Here is a 21,437-nt window from a genome sequence, read left to right on the forward strand (position 1 = left end):
ATTTAAATAATCATTAAATATTTCAAGGGCAACAGTGCAAAATGGAAACATCTATTCCTTCATACTGTGTGGGGTTTTTGGGGAGATGAGATGGGGGAGCTGTCTCTAGGGCTTTGCTGATTTAAATCAAGTGCAAAATACAGTTTAGAGTTGCATATCTTTTCTGTCATCTAGTGCAGTAACACCAACATGTTATTTCTATTCCAGAGAGGCCAAACACAGTCTCCACCACCCCCAAAACCTCCATCTCCCAGCTTTGAGTTGGGTTTATCTAGCTTTCCTCCATTACCTGGGGCTGCTGGCAATTTAAAGACCGAAGACCTATTTGAAAACAGACTGTCCAATGTGGTAGTAGGAACGTCAAAAGAAAGAGTGAGTAGTGGATGTGCATTTTGTTTGAGAAAACAAAGAATTTAATACCTCTTATTTTTGTATTTRGTGGCTTATACATGGAAATAACTTGTGGATTTACTTGGGTTGTAAAAAATGTTCTTAAAAAACAGCTCAAAAAATTATGTGCTGCTGCCTTYTTCATTTATACCTTAGAATTTGTTGGGTATTCTCTTTGAAGTGGTGTGGATTATAGGCACCAGTGTAATAAGCAGATGTTAATACCAGGGATTAGAAAATATGCTTTTTGCTGTTCTTGACTGTCTCAGGCTTTTTGATAGACTCAGGTRAAAAGTGTGTTTCCCCTCTCAAACAGAGGGGAAAACGTAAGACTTCTGAGTTGTATATAAAACACTTTAAAGTGACAAACTTCTAAGGACAAAATAAAGAAGCTGCCTAAATAATCTTGGTACACTAGGCATCACAGCTAGAACAAGAACTGCTACCAAAACCAGCTGGATCCCAGCGCTGTCTTGTCATATTGCTCAGAAAGATAAAAATACACCAGAATAACTTGGCAACGACTGCTGTATAGATGTAGTAGAGATGCAGTTGAAAATTAATGTTCTGTAGCTTTTCATAGATTTCATTCTTAGAACTGTCTCTGCCGTGCCATCTGTGAGTGACAGTATGTTCTCCTCCAGCAAGACTCACGTAACCCTCTGCACTGTGGAACGCGCTGGGCTATGAAAGCCTCCATTGGCATTTTCTGATAGCTCTAATTTAACTTGTATTTTTCTAGCTGTACCACAACTGAAGAAGTTAAACCCTAGATTAGCAGTGCAAAGCAAACTGGTGAACCAGCACAATTTCTCATGTGTCTTCTCCTGCAACAGCCTGTGTGTAGAGCGTTTTCTTTGCTGCCCATGTGTCAGGTGTGGTTAGAGGGTATTGGTAAAGRAAAGAGGAATGCAGCAGGGCAGTCTGCACCTGAGGCAGTGACTGTACAGACAGTCTCTGTCTCCTGTGAGTGGTAAGAGGGGCAAATACRTTCCAGAATTGCATTTAGGGGGAATGTGCAATTCAGAGCCATGGTAAAAGCTGTGTAAGTGACACTTACTGTCAGCCAGTCCTACAGATTGTAGGCTGTTTTTGGCTAAGATCTATTAATTTTGAAGTATTGTACCCCTGTTACTTACGGTTTTTTGACGATTGTATTTCCAGCACTTGTTTGTTAATACTGCAGCTGAAAATCCCTTGTTCCCCCATTACCAATCTGGTATTTGCTTTGCACTGTACTTATTGTAAAGCACTTAAGACTTCTCCCCTGTAGAGGCAGTCTTCACATCAGGCACTGAGGCTTTATGATACTGCAGTGCACTCTCACTTTAAAAAGTGTCCTTCAATTTACCAGTTTCATTTTCCAGTTCACAGGAGTTATTCTGTACCATTGAGTGGAATAAAGGGATTTTGCTACCTTTCCTTGTTGGCATTTAAATAAAGAGTAAGATAACAGCASCTGGTTCCAAAGAGCGATTGTGTTCTGCTATAAGGGTGTTTGAACTAACATGAGAATCTTGCCAATGTATACAGGCTGTTTTTCACCTTGATCTCAATGTTTTTTCATGTCACCTGATGTAGTGTTRCAAAGCACTAGAGTTGCACAGTGGTTCTCTTGTTTTACAGATGGGCAAGTCCAATGTATGGAAGCTAAGGGGACGAAAGGTCTATAATTTCCAACAGTTGTTATCCAAGCATATCTTTATGCTCTTTGCTTAGTGATGCTTTTCCAGATGTAGCTCTGGGGAATGGCAGGTAGTAATCATCCCACTTTTTGTAACTAGAGAATGCAGCATTGTCAGATCAAGGGCTGAATGTTTTGGCAAGGAAAAGTTCTTGCTTGTCTGCTTGACTTGAGGCAATTCACACTTAACCATGTACCTGCAAGTTCTGATGCACTTGGGCCAGAATGCTCAGCAGCTTGCAATTTCAAGCCTTTGCACACAATTGCAGTGAGTAAAACTGTAAGAGCTGTTCTGTTATTTCTTAACATCTGCCTTTTGCAGTCTTTTACCTTGAATCAAACTAGGCTTAGATCTACTGCARTAATCTATACTGCCTGATTTTAAAAGTGTCCTCAAATACCATTTTCCTTTATAACAGTGCCTATGGGAGTCTTAGGATTTATGCCCTTTTGAATGGTTGCTGGGCTGGGGGAAAGGGAGGGCTATCTTAKTCCTTCTGAGCTTGTGTTCTCCCATTGCTTTCCCTTCTGCATACCAGAATCTCTTTGGGTTTTAGAGTTTTTAGGATGAGTCAGGTCACAAGCAGTACAAACAACATAGCACCCTTTAAAACAAATAAAATGATTATAAATGTGAGATATATGCTTGTCAGGATACAAAATCGTCATTCTTTTATTTTGTGACAATTTAAATTTTTGTATGTATCTTGAACCTGTTTTGCCTTTATCTGGAAGCACAGTGTCACTTGGCACTAGCAGAATATTTTGAGGGGTATGAGAAAAGCCTCTTTTGCTTGGTGGCAAATCATTATATTGGGATGATGCAGAATTAGAGCTTTGAAGAAGATAGTTCTTAGTGCATAGCTCTAGGAGACTTTTGTCTTCAGAGGCTGCCTGTGGTTATGTGAACAGGTACAAAGCCTGCTTTGTCACCAGCAGGTGCAAAATTTCCCAGTTGAAAGAAGTCACAAGTTCAAGTCGCTAGTGATGTTYCCCCGGGCTCTGTATTGGGGCCAGTCTGGTGTAATAACCTCATCTGTGATCTGGGCGAGGAGATCAAGGGCACCCTCAGTAAATTCTCTGACAACACCAAATTGGGCAGGAGTGTTGATCTGCTGCAGGGCAGGAGGGCTCTGCAGGGTGATCTGGACAGGTTGGATTGATGGGCTGAGGTCAATGGTGTGAGGTTCAATAAGGCCAAGTGCGGGGTCCTGCATTTGGATCATAAGAGCCCCAGGCAGTGCCACAGGCTGGGGACAGAGTGGCTGGAGAGAGGCCCTGCAGGAAAGAACCTGGGGGTGACAGCAACTGAACATGAGCCAGGTGTGCCCAGGGGGCCAGGAAGGCTGAAGGCATCCTGGGCTGTGTCAGAAATGGTGTGGCCAGCAGGACCAGGGCAGAGATTGTCCCCCTGTACTGGGCACTGGTGAGGTTGCACCTGGAATCCTGTGTCTAGTGCTGGACCCCTCACTGCAAGAAGGACATGGAGGAACTGGAGCATGTCCAGAGAAGGGCAGYAAAGCTGATGAAGGGTCTGGAACACAAGTTATGAGGAACCAGCTGAGGGAACTGGGGTTGTTTAGCCTGGAGAAAACGAGGCTTAGGGGAGACCTCATGTCTTTCTACAATTGCCTCAACAGAGGTCTGTAGCCAGGTGGGGCCTGGTCTCTTCTTGCAGGCAACCAGTGCAAGATGGCCTCAACCTGTGCCAGGGGAGATTTAGGTTGAAAGTCATTTTTACTGAAAGGTTAGTTAAGCATTGGAACAGGCTGCCCAGAGAGGTGATGGAGTCACCACCCCAGGAAGTGTTCAAGACATGACTGGATGTGGCACTTATTGTCATGTTGACAAGGTGATGATTGATCAAAGGCTTTTCCACCCTTAATGATTCTAGGTGATTGTCATCCAGATATGTCCCAAGGGACCTAACCTTACAACTTCTGTGGAAATGACCACAGTGTGTTATTTGTCTGTGTTCCTAAATAAATATAAAGGACAAAAAACCATATTCATTATAATACATGTATTACCTCCTTCTGTTCCTTTCTGTAGCAAATTTATCCTTATAAATCAAACTGTGAACTGTTTCCTGTTTGTGATAATTTTCAGGTAAACCATATTAATTGGATATTTTGATTGTCCTTCTGTGCCTTTTTTCCTCCTTCAGAACATTAATGTGGATGCAAGTACAAACACTATTCCATCGGGAATTCCTCGAGAGCCGTTAGCAGTTTCTTCTACATTGCCCAGGACCTTTGAAAGGTCTCCTTCGCCACCCCAGCCTACTGAGTAAGCACTTAATTACATGGGTATAATTATTCTGCTCTCAATCACATTTGCATTTTCTTTCATCAGGCAGAACAATGTAAACAGCTATTTAAACCTTAATCAATGAAAGAAGTAATATTTTGTTGTACTTGTAGTAAAGGCAATAAAGTTTAATTTCTGAGCCATACCATAATAGTGATTTAATCATAATAGTCATTTAGCAGAAAAAAAATTTAGTGTTGTGGTTTAGTTTCTGTGAGTATTTAGAAGTTTAATGAATACCTTACTGTCTTGTATTTAGATGGCTTTGAAACAGAGAGAGTAAACCCATGGCCCTGCAGGCAGTACTGATATCTGTAGCATAGAGGAAGTTTTTTGGTAACGCTATTTGGAASCTGCAAATCAAATAACTGAATAACTAAATGCTATCATAACGTCACAAATTACCGGTAGTGTCACATTGCACAGGAATAGATTTTTTTCTATTTTTAATAGCATTTTTGAATGCAATGCTAGTCATAATRTACTAGGCAAATTACAGCTGTAACTACTTATCAAAGTTTTTAGACCTATTATTAAACCATTCATCTATCCTGAAGTTTCACTTTTCATGAGCCTTGCTTCCTGCTGGATGCTTACAGGGACTCCAAAGTTGTGGATAAACAGCAGAGAGAGACACAGAGTACAGAAAGACTTTCTTCTTCCACACTGAGTACTGCATGTAAATCGGTACAAGTCAATGGGGCTGCCATAGTAAGTGACCTTACTACTTCACTTTTTCTTAATGATCCAGTTTGCATTTAACAGAATATTTAYTGGTGCCCAATGTTGCTTAATCACGTGAGCCCAGCATCCTCGAATTTGTCAGCAACTTTAAATTTGCGTGTTGGTGGCTTCATGATTACTTGCATGATGGAATTATAAAATTAACGGTCCAAAAAATAGCTCCTTATCTGAATCCTCTGTTTGGTAGTATCCTTGAGGTAGAAGCATTAATACATATGTTGATATTGAAACCAGAGTATTCATCATGTTTCAGCTGGTTTAAAGTTTTAAAGGGAAGTGTTTTGCCCTATGCCAGTACCCCATTTTTTGGCATACACTTTTACATTTTGCTTTGTCTATAGAGCTTCTGTAAACTTCACACTCAAGCCTTCATCTGCATGTTCTAGTGCAGCAGTCTTTTGAGACAAGGACTTCACCCTTTTTTCTTCATTAAAGTAATTTGTTTTCTTTTCCTTAGGATTTGTTTAACTCTGTCCTGTTTGCTTGTGATTTCACAGGAACTGCGAAAACCTAGTTATGCGGAAATTTGTCAGAGAACAACTAAGGATCCTCCAACATTGCAACCCCAGAAAGAACAGAAGCCAAACACTGTAGCATGTGGGAAAGAAGAAAAAAAGCCCACAGAAACAATAGAGAAAAACAGAGAACCTCCTCCTGCAAAGTCACATCCTGGACAACCCAAAGACCAGAGGAGACAGTCAGGACGCAGATCGTCCCCTCCAGCCGTTGGCAAACGCTTAAATAAAGAACAGAGTACCCCTCCAAAATCTCCTCAGTGAAAATAACACCTGGGAGGGATTTGAGAAGAGGTCTGCTTCCCACAAATTAAACCCATGTTCCCACTAAGATACCTGAGAATGAGTTGCTGGTTAGGAGCTTGCAGTGATACGAGGCATGTAACAATGCCTGYAAGTTATTTTTCTGTGAAATACTTTTTCCCCTCTTGAACAAACATTCTATTTTTCTGGGTATTTCTGGATAGTTGTTCTAAACCTTACATTTAGATTGGTGCTTAATTGGAGGTGAAGCTTAGTGTGATTTTTTTTTTTTTTTTCAAGGTGTAAAATATTTGTCTTTAAAAAAAAAATCAACTTTTTATTGAGCCTCTCTGTGGCTGTGTGAGTGCAAGCTCTGTATAGTGAGTTTTTTCTAAACTGTTAAGCAGAAACGTGCTGCTGCAATATTTTTAATAAACTGGTCTGCAAGTACATATCTAAAGTGTCCAAAAGACTGATAACGGCAGCTAGTGTGTAGAATGCAAGGAAATAGATATATTTTACAATTTAGTATGTGACCTTGAAGATTTTTTTTTATTGGGCTGCTGTACTAAGTGTCAGCAAATGAACTTGCACTTTTAGGTTAAATGAGTAGCTGTTTCTAGCATTTTTAAAAACTTAATCTTTTTTTGATGTTTTGCACACACAAAATGAATTCTACAGGGCACCATAGCAGTCTTTCTGAAATATTTCCTTTTTTGACTTACTGCAAGCAAGTAACCATCTTCTCACTCCAGAATAAAACTGATGTTATAATTTGCAAATACAAAGCACATTGTGAATAGAAAGAATCAAGTCTGTGAGCTTCTATGGTGGTGAAGCCTGTTGGTGGATGTTATCAGGAGAAAGCAGAGTAGCCTTCTTGTGATAACCTTAGCTTCCCTGTGCTTGTAAGGGAGTTAACTGAGTCAGCGCTGTATATTCTGGTTACCCCTGTGCTCTGTGTAGACTTTTTTTTTTAAACTCTGCCCCAAGTGCTCTTTGAAAGAGTTCATATCTTAGTCAGCCTTGTGTTGACATCTTCCTGTAACTACAAGCATTGGCATATGAATTTAAATTTTTCGAGACGTGAGATAATGGTGTTTGTTTTGTGTGGTGGAGGAAGAGATCCCTGATATTTACCTCTGGGATGAGGTTTCTCACACTTATTTACTTTAGAAGTGATGCGCTTTCTGAAGGACAAGGATGCACTAAATTAGCAAGTTTCTAATAAAGTTGAATATAAATTATTTTTTTGTTTTAAAATGCCTAAAGCTTTTCTTTAAGTGTTTAAACTGCAGGAAGTTCAGACAAAACTCATTCCTGCTGACTATGACAGTACAGTTTATTCCACAAAAATGTTTATTTAAACAACTGATTTTTTTAAAGAATTATTTCCATCCAATATTTAAAGACTTGAATTTTATTTAAACTTGAAAATGACTTTGCCTTAACTTTTGTACAAGACAGCTTAGAGTTAATGAGGTCTGACCCCATGGAGGGTTAGCATGAATGGAATACAGAATTACTCAGTTACAGTATGTATCTATTGTCACTGGTCTTACTGGGTAAACATACTGTAGTACAGGAACTAGCAGCAGTTTTTGTAATATACCTTAAAGATCTTAAACAGTTGATCTTTTTCAGATTGTTGAAAAACCTGTAAATGCAAATAGTCAATACTGTATTAAATATGTGCACTTGGAAGTGTGTGCTTTGCTTGTACAGTTGTAAATAATCAGAACATATAAAAAGGTACCCTAAAGAAAAAAATCTGATAAAAATTATTGATATTATAAATGTTGCTGTTGAGCTGGATGTAGATAAACTAAATGTTGTGGTTTGAATATTACTTTAATTTGTTGTTTTTTCTTTTTCTTATTTTATTCTGGTGTGTTGAACTGACTCTGCCTCTTCACTGCAAAAGGGAAATGGAACGAAAGTCTTATTTGAAAGCCCTCATATTTTCCTAAAGTCCCTTTAAAACCAAACAATTTAACCAATTCAAAAGTGTTCTGCAATGTAAATAATGAATTTCAGCAGTCAAACTGTAATTTTTAAGTCATTGATAAAAATCAAGTGTAATTGGGGAAAAACTTGACTGCTGCAAAAATATACACTGAAGCTTACTTGTCTGCTTTCAAGAGTATCAGTGCATGGTTCATAGAACTGTAAAGTAACTGTAGAAGTTGACTCCTGATAAATTTCCTATTACAAGCGTCAATTGGTAACTAGTTGGCATTGTAAATCCAGCCTGTTGTATGCTGCAGAACTGGTCAAAATAGGGCATGTGGAGTCTATTGATTTTTCTTGTTTAAAAAGCGCACTTTGTGAATGCTGTGGGAGGAGATAGGACCCCGACACCATCACCAAAACTGCTCAACTAGTTCTGTCATTGGATTTTTTTTTTATCCCTTTCTCCTTTCCCCAGCGGCAGTGAAAGCGGTAGCTAGATTTGTGTATGGTTTAGGCCAGCTGTATGATTCATTTTGTTTGTCTGCTGCAAGTGAAAGGCTTTACCAGCTGCAAACAGTGGCAAGTGGTCCCTTCCAGCGGCTGTGAGCGGCTCGTCCTGGTGCTCAGCTGGTACCCAAGGTGATCTGTTGAGACCAGTGGGATGTGTTGTGCTGTTCTAATGTATTCTGCTGCCATTTGTGATAGGTCAATACACTGTAATTACTGCTTACCCRGCAACAGTCTGTTGCATCTAAAGTTTAAACCTTCCTCTGATGTGGTTTTTATAGCTTTTTAAAAAACAAAAAAAGTGACACGCCAAATCGCTGTGTAATATACAACTTCTCACTGTATTTTACTTTGAGATTTATTTTTTCCCCCCACTCAGTGACAAAATGGAGTTTTCAGAGTAGAGTTGTGAAGTTGCATGCAGACTGTTGCTATGATACAGAGAGGGATTAAAAYGTGGCTTTTAAAATGAAAAACCTCCCAAAAGCAGTAACTGAGTTAAAGGTTCAGGGATATAGTAATTAAAATCGGCATTTTACCTTGTTAGAACTGTGTGGTGATGCTTTTCATTTTGAAAACAAGTCAAAATGGGATCTGAGATTCTTCCAGGAATTTAAAAAAAACTCCAAAGGTTGCTTTCAAAACTGAATGTAATTTCAGATCAGTCCCCCACTAGACACTGTCACTTAGAAATGTGTGAGCAGTGGCAGATTTTTTGTTTTGCTGCATTATCCTTGAAAGCCTTGAGCTGTTGGCATGGAAAGGCCCTTGTTGGAGYATGGTGCAGTGTATCAGGAGCAACAGCTGACTGTAATGGTGCATACCTATCTCTGTATCTCCTTCAGCTACAGGTAGGGGTTTCTGTGCTTTGTAACCTGTTACACTAATAGCAGCAGACAATCCAAGATTTCTAAGGAGACCTAACAGCTGCCAGTTCATGAAATAGAAGTGTAATATGGGAGCCTTTTTGAGGGTTTTTGTTTTTGTTCTTCTTCCATTAAGACTGGAATCAAGCTTACATGTAAACTATCAGTAATTTAAGTTTCCTTTTGTGTCATAAAATGTAAAACTGTCTAATTTGAAAAAAAAATATGTAGGTTATGAAAAATAAAGATTTAGGCACTGTTGAATTCCTGATTTTTTTAATTAAACATTTCTTCAGCAGTATTTTTCATTACCTTTGTCTTTTGCTCCCATTTTTGGAAATTGTATATTTCTAAYTTTGGGAAAAACTTTGCTCTCCTGTTCAACACAGCTCTTGTAACCATCAMCTATCTATCAGCAGCAAGAACCCCTAAAATACATCTCTGAAGGCTGTGGTGTCTTTATCTGTTYGGTAACTATGACTGGTTAACCTTTTTTAAGCAATCACAAAAGTTCATGTGTTATTTACTGGAGGTTCTATTCATCGGTGAATTCATCAATTTGTTAGATAAGGCTTGGTGTTAAATATGAATTTTAACATTTGGGTTGGTGCTTTGATTGCATGGTGCTTGAATCTGGAGATGTCCTGGGATTATTTTTGGCTTTTGCCGGTTTTAGAAGTTATTCTGGTCTTGCATCTAGGAAAGAAGAGCTTTTGGGATATGTATATAAATATAAATATATTAATATTTTCCCCTCCCTTTTTTTTTGTTTTGTTTGTTTTGTTGAGTTTTTTCACTTAATCAGCTATATCTGACCAAGTACAGCCGTGAATGTAAGCATGGGAGGTTTAACAATTACTGTGGTTTATATGAGTCTTGGGACGTAACTGCAGTGTTATCTTAGGCTGATTGTTCTGTAAGCTCCTGGACGGGTTGGACCATTAGTGCTCCTATTTCCCCACTGCTGTCTGCTCAGCAGAGTAGGCCARCACAGGAATACCAGCCTATACTGGACCCCCTGAGCATCTCCATGCTGGAAAATTCACCTTACCATTGGGCTCTGGTRATGACCTGGGCTACCAGTAGTTAAAGGCAACCAATTTTCACTTGAGCATGGARTATCCTGTTCTGCCCTTGGGACAAAGTTTTCTACCACTTAATGTGTAAAAATGCATGGAGTTTGTTGCCAGAATCCTAGTGTGGCTCTGTAGGACCACCCCAGCTTTGACAGAAATTAGGGTTCTTTTTGTTTGCACAACAAAACCAGGCAGTGTCCCCTTTGTGCTGGTTTTCCTCAATGAAAATTGATGTTAAGTGATGGCTGCACCTATATTCATGCTGAACACATGATTTTGTGCCCTCTTGGGCATGATGAGAAAGATTGAATCGAAAATCATGTGCAATTTGAGCATCCAAAGGTTACTTACTGTCACAAAAATGATTCATTATGCTTTCATCCTAAGGCTTCTTTAGAAAATAYGATTTTATGAAGTTTTAAGTTGTCTAATATCCTTTTACTTCACAAACCTCTTAAGTTAAAATCTCCTGTTCTGGTATAGCTGAGCTTTTATGACTGCAATMATTTAAATCGGGGAAGTGATTGAATTTCAAATTTTGCTGGTGTGTAGATGAAAGCAACGTTACATACTTCATCTCTGCTTTTGAGAGAATGAGCTCTGTAACAGCCTGCTGCCATCTGGTTACGGTAACTCAGTTACTGCAGCCTCAGCTCCCATCGTGGAGACACATCTTAGCGTGTATTTCAGTGCCCAGTGTAAATTGATCAGGTAGAAATTTCACTCCTGTGGAAGTGGCSCATGGCATACAGTTCCTGAGCTGTTGTGCCAAATAAACACAGAAATGCTGCAGAGAGGCTGGCTGGCCAGAGCTGTGCTATCCATCCTGCCTGTGTGCTCCCCCACATCTACACTTGGGTTGGTCTCAAAAGTACCTGAGAAAGAGGAGGGTTTGGAACAGGTCAGAAGCTGCTGTTGTATCAGCAGTAGAGTGGAGGAAGGAACAGGAATGCAGTTGATGCCCAGGGAGGACTGGCATGGTGATGGCCCTGGCAGGAGCACTGTTCTACAATCAGCCAAAGTAAACTGAGACTTCGTGCAATTGGCTTACRACAGATGAAGGCAAAAATCTTGGCTTAAATGTAGCCTTGCTTCCTACAGTGCATGTGGCTCCAGTCATCAAGCTGGTAATTTTTGAGCCTTTTTCTCATAATGGAGAGGAGAAAGGGTCCAATTTCTGCTTTAGTGTTTTTGGTTATTCTATACAAGCTGTAAATGTGCTAAATCTTAAATCTTTCATGACAGACTATTGAAAGTCTTTTTGCATCTTGTCACAAMTGGTTTGGGAACAGTTCACTTGCAAAATGGTGGGCAAAGAGGGTCTGTTCTGGGGGAAGGGGGTCAAAGATAAAAATCACTCCCTAATTTCTCTTAAATTCCCATCAATTTGAAGGGCAAATTGGCTGTGTGCTTATGTTCTGTACATAGGGTGTGGAAGCCATCCTGCAGCCTGATGGCTTCACATCCCATTTGCTGGAGGCAGAGGGTGTCTGCAGAGCARTAAATCTGCCATGGCTAAGGGTGCTCTGAGGAAGGAGGSATAAATGGAAGAATCTAGAGTTGTRAAACATTGCCAAAGGTGGCCAGATCTAAGAAGTCTACATGGGTGATATTATTGATAGATAACAAAATGTGTCTAATGTCTTCCAAAACAAAGTCACATGCATGCTCTCTATGCTGCTTGAGATGTCAGCCCAGGTAGGAGTGAGCGAGATTCAGCAGGTCCAGCCTGTCACCTCCAAGGCTGGGGTATTTTCCATCGTTTGTGGCTCACACAAGAAACCTTTGTCCCTTTTGCTCTTTTGTCTCCAAGCCTGATGTACTTGGCTTATTTAGCTCGGGTTTAGGATGTCAGCATGGAATGGAGCCAGCCCTGTGTGGGGTGGGAGGCAGCTGGGTGCACTTTGTGATGGCAGCACAGGTCGGCAGTTAAATGGGCTCACACAGAGAAGGCCTTTCTCCTAAATGGAACTTCTTGGGATCTATGGTGGCTGTGGCTGGCCTGACCTACACAGTCTCTTACTCAAAGATCTTGTTCTCATTTRGAATGGGATGTGTAAAATTCATAGTCATTTTCCCTCTGCTGGTATATTCTCATTTAGTGAKTCAGTGCTCTCTAGGGAGCTGCATCACTTGTGGTAGATGGCAGATTCCTGCTCCTAAGAATTGCACCTGTTTTCAGAAAAACAATAGACTCACCATTTTGAAGCATTTCAGTTTTCTGGAGTTTTATACTTTGTCCCACTCGTTAAGGCAAATTTGGTACTCAGAGGAGGATTATCTAGGTATGAGTCCAAAGCTATAATGTATACAATAAATTCAAAAAAGTGTGCTCTGTCTTCAAATATTTATAGTTGTTGCTGGGTTTATGGTGTTTATTTGATATTTTCTTCATTTCTRTGTTTGCTGGAGTCTCTGCCCTTCCCACATACTGGCAATGCATCCGTGTCCTCTGGGGTGACTCATGCTGGGATTGAGGGAGGATTCCTGCCTGGAAGCTGTGGCAAATAGGTGCTGGAGAGACCTGTTGATTCAGACAGATTGGACACTGAAATGACAGATTTGCTGGAGTGGTTTTCTCAGTGGATTTTACTGCTTGAACTGCCAAACAAATGCTTCCTTGGTAGCAAAATCTGTTTCAGATAAACCTTTGTATTTTACTTTTCATTTGAGCTAGTGATTCCCATGGAGACAGAAACTCAGCCATGCTGGCTGCTATCCTGAGTGCTGATCCATGCTTTCATCCCAGTCTAGGAAATCTGAAGGCAGCCACACTGGGTTGGATACATGGAAGTTATGTGCCAGGTCTAATGTACACTGTGCTTGAAAACTTAAAAAAATGGCAAGAGATGCTCTGTGGAACTGGTTTTTAGTTCTGACATGGAAAAGGGGATTGTAGGTACCACAAGTGATTCTGGAATGAGAAGGTAGGGAAATGCAGCAGAGCTGGACTTGGCAACACACCTCATGCAGGCAGCACACCTCATGCTTCATTGTTCAGCCTCAGCAGGTGCTGCTGCCTCAATGGTTCTGGCAGCCCAGGAYGCAGCAAACAACAGCATTGATTTGGTGTGAAGAGTCACTATTTTGTTTCTGCATCAAATTACGTAGAATTGCCTGAAATCAGGTGTACAATCCCCTTTTCCTGTAGCTTCAAGCTGCAGTTTCTATTGAGGGTTTCCCTTTAACCATAAGGGGATGAGYTGCTGATTATCTRCCATATTGCTGGCCATGGTTTATCAAAGATTGGTTTTGTTGGATGTTGTAGACTTGATGACCTCAATGAGGCTGGAGAAATGGGCCAGAGGAAATCTTAAAAAATGCAGCAAAGAGAATCCTGCACTTCCTGCTGCAGGAACAACCCCATGCACAAGCTGGGATGATGGAAAAAAACAACTGTAAAAAAGGACTTGAGGGTGCAGGGTGGGCAACAAGTTGGACATGAGACAGCAATGTGCCCTTAGAGCACAGAAGGCCCGTGGCATCCTGGGCAGCCCTTGGAGGAGCATCGCCAGCAGGTCGAGGRGCAGTGATCCTTCTCTGCTCAGCACTGGTGAGAGCACACCTGGGCTGCTGGTCCGTTGGGCTCCCCTGTCCAAAAAAAGTCATGGACACATTGGAGTGACTGCATTGAAGGGCTGTGACAACGATTAAGAGATTTGGAGCATCTGGAGCATCTGTCATACAAGGAGAGTGTGAGAGCTGGACTGTTCATCCTAGAGAAGAGACAGCTCAGGGAGATCTTCTCTGTGTGTACAAATACCTGATGGGGGGGTAAAGATGTTGGAGATATATTCTTCCCAGTGGTGCTCAGTACAAGAGACTGTGCATGAGCCTTAAACAGGGAATTCTGTTCAGGTAGAAGAAACCCTTTTGGTTTTCCAAGGATAATTGAACTCTGGTGCGGGTTGCCTGGAAGGGTTGTCTCCATATAGAGATACTCATTTCTCACCAGAGGCAGCCTCACCTGATCCACAGCCACCTTCAGGTGTTTGACAGCATTTCCAGGGACATCTAAATGTTTTCTGACTTGAACCCATTTCTYTGAGAATTGGTGATTTAAAAATTCCTGTGTACCAGGATGAGAACAGCAGGCTGAGCCAGGTGACTCAGGGGCTTCTCATGCCCCATGGAGGCTTGGGCACCATAACGGCAAGACACTTCCCCATTCAGATGTGTAAAATGGTGTTGATCTCCTCTGCTTCTCACAGTTGTGTTCCCATCCCTGGCCCACAGCTGCCAAGACAGACTGAGCTCAGAATGGTAAAAGCTGTCAAGCAACTGAGACTGGATTTGACTTGTAAACACTAAAATGGGGCATGGTGTTAGGCTCTTGTCTGCTAATACAGCATAAAAACAAAGAATGTGTTTGTAATACTCAGAAATTAAGTTATAGAGTACCAGGTAGTGGTTGGGACTCAGCTTACAGATGTTCATAAATTGAATTGTCTGCTTGGTCTGTGGAGATTGGATCAACRGGCAATGGAGCCTGGAGAGTTGTTCATCTGCATCTTGACCGGCTGAACTTTGTGTTTTGGGTCTGCTGGAGTAGCTCTTCAGCTCTGTCGAAATATGAAAGCACACATTTACACAGCTCATAGCTCAGAGGCCTGATCTGTGAGCTGGATTTCATACTTGCRAATGGCCAAGTGATGGCAACATTTAGGAATATAAAAACACATAGCACCTTTTATTCACATTCACAACCTGAATGACATTCTTAGGAAGTGGCTGAAACTCAGAGGATGGTCCTCTATTTCCTATTAAATCTTTTCCCACATTCAGCACAAACTATAGAAACATTTACCAGTTCTGTTCTGAAGGGATCTCATGAGGTGTATGGTGCTAATAATGGCAGAGGCAGGGTTCAGTCCCCATGTGGGCCTTTCACTGTGAGTTGGACCTGATGATCCTTGTGGGTCCCTTCCAACTCAGAATATTCTGAGGTCTTTGGTTCAATATCTTGCTTGAAGGAGGATCAGAGCTGGTTTCTTAGGGCATTATCCATCTGGGCTTTGAAAGCCTCCAGGGATGGAGACTGTGCAGCCTCTCTGGGCAATCTGCTCTGATGTTTGACTGCCCTTACAGGGAAGGAGTTTTTCCTTAAACCCTTGTGCCTGTTCTCTCTTGCTCTCCCTCTGCCCTGCCCTACAGATCCCAGCTGTTTCCTAGGTGGCTCCCCATGGATATGGGGTGGGCTGMAGGTAAGCTTTCCCAAAGTGACCCCACCTCAGTGCTGACCAGTGCCAGCTCCCTCAGCCTCCCTGCCCAGGGTGAGCACTCCAGCCCCAACCACCTTGGTGTTCTCTGAACTGGCCCCAGTTTGCTGATGTTATTGGCCCAAAATTGGAGCCAATGCTTGAACTGTAGTCTGCCTTCCAGAACTTTTCCACACAAAGGAGAATTATTCTAGCTATCTTTCACCTTTGCATAACTGGAGACTYGAAAAACTTCAGAATTCTACTTCTCCCAAGAGGTGTAATACTTAACAAAGTCTAGAGTGAGACAGAGAGGCTGCTTATAACCCTGATCGCTGCTTCTCTGGGTTGGTGAGTACTTGTTTGGGTTTTTTCTTAACCCAGTGGCTGCTATTATGAGACAGTAAATTTTTGAAAGTATGGATTGYTCAGTATCATAGGAAATAAAGTCTAGAAAGGCCTTCAGAAAATGAATCTGTTGCCTTTCTTTTGTTCCCTTAATGCCAGACAGATTATTTGTTGTGCTCATTTTGTTTCCACAATGGAAACTACCTTCCCAAGCAATMTAGTCCAGTGTTGTCCTGACCCTACCCTGTTCCCAGCCTCATCCCTTGTCCAGCTTCAGCCAACCATCCTGGCTCTTCTCCCTGCTCCTCTGGGGCATCGGGAGGGAGTCTGAATTAGGAATGAGCAGGGGCAAAGGAAGGGACAGTCAGGGAAAAGCCGAATAAAGCAACAGTTCCCCAGAACTGGGAGGGTGAGGAGGGTTTTGGTGCTCTGTGTGCCAGCAGGGCCRTGACCAGCCGTGGAGGGAGGCTGCACAGCCTGGCTGGCTGCCTTGGCCCCACCAGCCCAGCCCTGCTGGCACCAATGTGGTGCATTTATTTGGAATTCTCTCCCAGACAGAGCTGGCTCAAGTGAAAYGCTTCGCTGGCATTCAAGAGGACCATTCCCTGCTGGAATTTTACAATCCACTTTATAAAAAATAGCGTTGTAGTTGTGGTGTGTGTTGCAGCTGCTGGTTAATCTGGTCAAAAAGAAGGAGCAGAGAACTTGTACAACATGATTTATGATGTCATCAGTGTTTTGGCACTTATTTCAGCTGTATGAGTTATAAAAATCAAAGACCGTGTCTCTGCAACCCGAGGAGTGACTCTTGGCCAACGCTCTGTCATAGTAAACTAATGCTCTGAATGCCTTTTTGAGTGTATCTGAGAGTGCTTTGCTAGATGGAGCAGTCGGTTTCGCGAAGTGTTCTTTTTCAAGGACTAGGAAATTAGCCGTGTCTTATAAATACACTTGTAGCGCATTAAACCATTGACAAATGAGTGAGCTCTTTGTCATGGTTTAACCCAGCCCCAGGCAGCCCCTTGCTGAGTTCCCCCACCAGTGGGAACGGGGWGAGAATGAGGAGGGTGAGAGCTGGAAAACTCTTGGGTTGAGATCAGTATAGTTCAACAGGGAAAACAAAAGCCACATTCAAGCAAAGCAACACAAGGAATTCATTTAGTGCTTCCCATGGCAGGCAGGTGCTCAGCCATCTCCAGGAGAGCAGGGACCCATCATACACAGAACAGTGATTTGGGAARACAAACCCCATCGCTCCAAACTTCCCCCCTTCCTCCTTCTTCTCCCCACTTTATATACTGAGCATGATGCCACATGGTCTGGAATATCCCTGTGGTCAGTTGGGGTCACCTGTCCTGGCTCTGCCTCCCCCACCCTCCCAGGCACTCCCAGCCTCCTCCCCAGCGTGGCCGTACCAAAAGTAGGAAAGGCCTTGGCTCTGTGTGAGCAACAACAAAAACATCTCTGTGTTATCAACCATGTGCTCAGCACAAATCCAAACCAMAGCCCCATATCAAAATAATTAAAAATATTTTAATTAGTGTCACCCTGTGAAGAAAATTAACTCAGTTGAAATAAGGACACCATTCTAAACTTASTGGTCTTAAGTGAGCATCTGATGGCTCAATTTATCTGAACTTASTTGTTTGGCTGTGGCTCAGTTGCTCTTTTCAAAGCAAATAATCTGGATGTATCAGCTATTCCGTGCTCCCAGCACTGGTCTAGGACTTTACAAAAGAGGGCTGAGCTACCTCAGTCACAGAATCATGGAATGGATTGGGGCTGGGGGGAATTACTTTAAAGGTCATCTCATTTCAAACAATCACATTTTGCAGGCAYAATTTGTGCTTAGCGAAACCCTGTTGACTTACCAGACACCTTCTTATTTTCCATGTGCCTTAGCATAGTTTACAGAAGAATCTGCTCCATGATCTTGCCAKGTGCCGMGGTGAGATTGAYTGGCATGTAGGTTCTCCTTCTTAAAAATGGAGGTTATGTTTGCCCTTTTCTGTTCAGCTGGAACTTCATGAGACTGCCATGACATCTCCAGATCATGTGGTCTGGCATGTCCTTTTGGTCTGTTGGGGTCACCTGTCTGTCTGTGTRTATGATGGATTGTGGCTTAACCATTCCATCCAACATTCTCTCAAGTCCTGCTGATGCATCTCATCAGGTCCAATGGAGTGCTCCTTCAAGAACCCCCTGGATTGTTTATGCCCTGCTRTGCTGTCCCTCCAGCAGGTTCTGGGGTGGTTGAGGTCCCCCACGAGGACGTGTGGACAYGAGGCTGCTCCTGTCTGCAGAGGGCCTCATCCCCTTGGTCTTTGTGTTGGAGCAGCCTGTACCAAACCCCTATAATGTCACCTGTCCCTGCCTTCCCTTCAATCCTGACCCACAAACTCTCCTCCACCCCCAGACAAAGCTCCAGGCACTCCAGCTGGTCACTGGCATAGAGGGCAAACCCCCCTCCTCATATCCCTTGCCTAAAGAGTTCTTCCTAAAGAGTCTGTATCCTTATATTTGAGCCCCAGTCACAGGAGCCATCCCTCTGTGCCTCCATGACACCGATAACATCACATCCCTGCCAGCCCAAGCGCATCTCTGACCTGTAATAAACTCGTGTTTGACAGAGACAAAGAGCACATGTGGGGTTGATAATATCACTTTGCCTGCTGGTGACCATGATCCTCAGCCCAGAGGTCTGGAGAGAAAGCAGCATCCTTTAGGGGAGTGTCTTCCAAAAGAATTAGTCACCAGTGATGCTAAATCAACCAAGTGTCAATTGTACTTAAATCCATGGTTAGAAAAAGGGATTTTCCACAGATAGCAGATCGCCGTGCCATTTAGAGTATATTGATTCTTAAAATTACTAAAATGTGCCATTRCATTCTGAATTGTTGGTGTCAGTTCTCTTTGACCATGAGTAATGTGGTTTTTACTAAGCAAGAATTCTGCAGATAAAGATTTGTAGGTTCCTCTTTATATCTCCAGTATTTAAGAGGTTTTCCAATTTCACAGATATTCTTGGACAGAAATTTCCCATCAGCCTGGCACGCCAGYCTCCTCCCACAGGCTTGCAGTGGAGAACTCTACATTTTGCTTCTTGGTGTCCCTGTCCCTGGGACACCCAATTGGAGCACCCACACATGGGAGTCCCACCCAGGGAGATGCTGGAGCCCTTTGTGAAACTTTTTGTTTTGAAAATTACTTTTGATTTGCATTTACTGCAGTCTGTTCTCATGTGTGGGCACCCCAATGAACACCACAATGTCTTTTGCTAGACTTTGGCTGCACTGGGGAAGCTTTGAYGATGTTTTAAGAACAAAGCACCAGTTCCTCGATTGTTTTACCAAAAACAAAGAAAATAAATACTTTTGTGCACATTTTTAATGAGTTGTTTGCATGTATTATCTTCTCTCACTCTTTACTCAGGGAGATRACAGGCAGATTAAATCACCTCCCTCAAACCCCACCTCTGGCTCTGGGGCAAAGGTTAGACCTGTGCTGCTGGGCTGCAGCTTTGGATATTTTCTGACACCAAGGAGGGAATTCTCAGAACTCTCTAGGCTAATGTTATTGTTGGTGATCAGGGCTATTATTAAGTTTTTGAGAAGACTGGCTGGGAGATCTGTCTTGTGCTAGTCAGAGCAAGCTTATTGACAGAACCAAATAAGAATCTACTGGCTATGGCTGTGGGATGAGGAGGCTTTAGTCCTCCCTGCMTCTGTCAGAGTTCCTGGAAGGCAGGAACTTCAAATTCCTAAAATTCKATGTTTGTGTGTTCATGTGCCTGAATAACTGCTACTCTCACAAGAATTCAGTCTTCCCAAATCTTGCCATTAAGATTTCCAGACTTTAGCTGTCCTCCCCCTATGCAGTTACATATTTTCTTAGTACAAAAATTATTTTAATTAGTATCACCCAAGAAAATAAAGGCAGGAAGACTGGGTCTGCACTGATTAGGGATAGAGCACAGAGTGATGGACTTGCTGTGGGATCTGCTGCCTGGTTATCTGTGCATTTATTATGCCACAGATACAGATCATGCTGGTTCTTTCTGGCCTTCAGTCTCCAAATCTGTGCAGAAGCCCCCCTGCCCCACACTCTCTCAGGCAGATGGTGAGGCAGATGAAGAGCAGAGAGGCACCACTTCAGCAGGCGCCTTGTTGGTGCCAGAAATTTAAAAAGCAAGTTGGGGGAAGGAAAATGTGCAACAGCATGGGCTGAAACTTCCCAGTGAGGAGTTCCGTGCTTGAAGGACATGCAGGATGGTGACTGGGGAAKAGTGGGGACTGTGGATCAGTGAATTTACCATAACTGGAGGAAAAATAGGAAAAGAGGGAAAAGCGTGACCCTGAGGAGCAAAGGGAGGGGATGGTMTTTTCCATCTCCAGCACATTGTTCATTTCTCTCTGGCACGGGGAATTGGGAGTTTGCTCTGCTTCCCTCTGTTAGTTGAGCATAACAACATCCCTTGGGATTCCCTGTGAACACTGTGGCACAGAGGACACAAACATCTCAGACAAGTGTGAATTTTGGCGTGTCAGGTGGGAAAATGAAAATGACAGAGAAGGCATCTGAGAAGAGGGYTGGTACCTGGGATCACAATGATTTTAGCGATGTCTAACTGAGAAGAAAGGATCCTGACAGGTCAGTATCAAGGATCMAGGGAGTGGCTTATCAGCTGGCACAGAGGAAAGTCCTCTGTGAGTGCTGTAGATCTCGTTTCCTGGATGGATTYGGGAGGCTGGTGACTTACAGCTGGYCCTGGAGGTCCGTGCAGCAGGACAGGTGATGTCTTACACAAAAACACCTTCAGCATTTTAAACCCAAGTTATTAATAAATAGCACAGGGCTGTATTACGTATTCTGCTGTTTATGGGGGGGAGGAGGAGTGACCTTTTTGTGTTCTTCCCCTCTCCCTGGGAGCCTGATGGGCTGTGATAACCCACTTAGTGGGTGCGTGGGCGGCGGGTGATGKCGTCAGAGTGACGAGAGGGAAGCGGCTCGTTCCATACCCACAGTGCTACGACACTCTAAAAATAACCACGTCTCACGTCGGGAGTCTCTGGCTGTGCCTCGGCTCCTGTCGGCTGTTCCTGTCCCTGTGTCTGTCAGCGCTGCTCCGCAGCAGCTGATGCGCTGCGCTGAGTCCCCGGGCCCGGGCTCCGCGATGGTTCCGCACGGCAGGAGCATAGGAGCATCACCAGGAGCCACTGCTGGAATTTCAGGCACCGGTGCACCCGCAGCAAACAGCTCCTCTGGGTGCCAAGCTGGGAAGGAAAGATTKGGCCCCATCCCAAATCCACACCAGCGGCAATGAGAGCAGTAGAATGGGTTTAATTCGACTCACCCGGCACTGGTGAGCAGAACCGAGCTGGTGAAGGGAGCAGAGCAGGGGCAGACAGGCGGCTGAGATGGCTCGGGCAGGAGGAGGGCACAGGCAGGGCCTGACCAGGATGGCACCAGAATGGTGGAAGCAGTGCAAGAGGGGATCTGCTCCATGGGTCAGGTCAGGACCCTGCGGAGTCACCGCTGCTGCTGTGAGCAAACAGGGGGGGCAGCCCGGTCCCGTGGCTGGCAGGACACTCAGACTCCTCACC

At 43.2% G+C, this 21,437-nt stretch overlaps 1 protein-coding gene across 1 annotated transcript in view; it reads left to right on the top strand.

Moving 5' to 3' along the window:
• The window catches only part of LARP4B (La ribonucleoprotein 4B), a 44,872-nt gene extending 35,396 nt beyond the window's left edge, over nucleotides 1-9,476 (top strand). Inside the window, exons 14-17 of the mRNA XM_057382224.1 lie at nucleotides 208-372; nucleotides 4,242-4,363; nucleotides 4,984-5,095; nucleotides 5,626-9,476. Coding sequence (XP_057238207.1) covers nucleotides 208-372; nucleotides 4,242-4,363; nucleotides 4,984-5,095; nucleotides 5,626-5,907 — 681 coding nt within the window. The 3' untranslated portion in view covers nucleotides 5,908-9,476. The remainder of the gene's footprint in view (nucleotides 1-207; nucleotides 373-4,241; nucleotides 4,364-4,983; nucleotides 5,096-5,625) is intronic.
• Nucleotides 9,477-21,437: the final 11,961 nt, after the last annotated feature.

Source organism: Malurus melanocephalus, unplaced genomic scaffold (assembly GCF_030028575.1).
Source record: "Malurus melanocephalus ecotype Western Australia unplaced genomic scaffold, MMel_1.1 scaffold_556, whole genome shotgun sequence".
Classification (NCBI taxonomy): Eukaryota; Metazoa; Chordata; class Aves; order Passeriformes; family Maluridae; genus Malurus; species Malurus melanocephalus.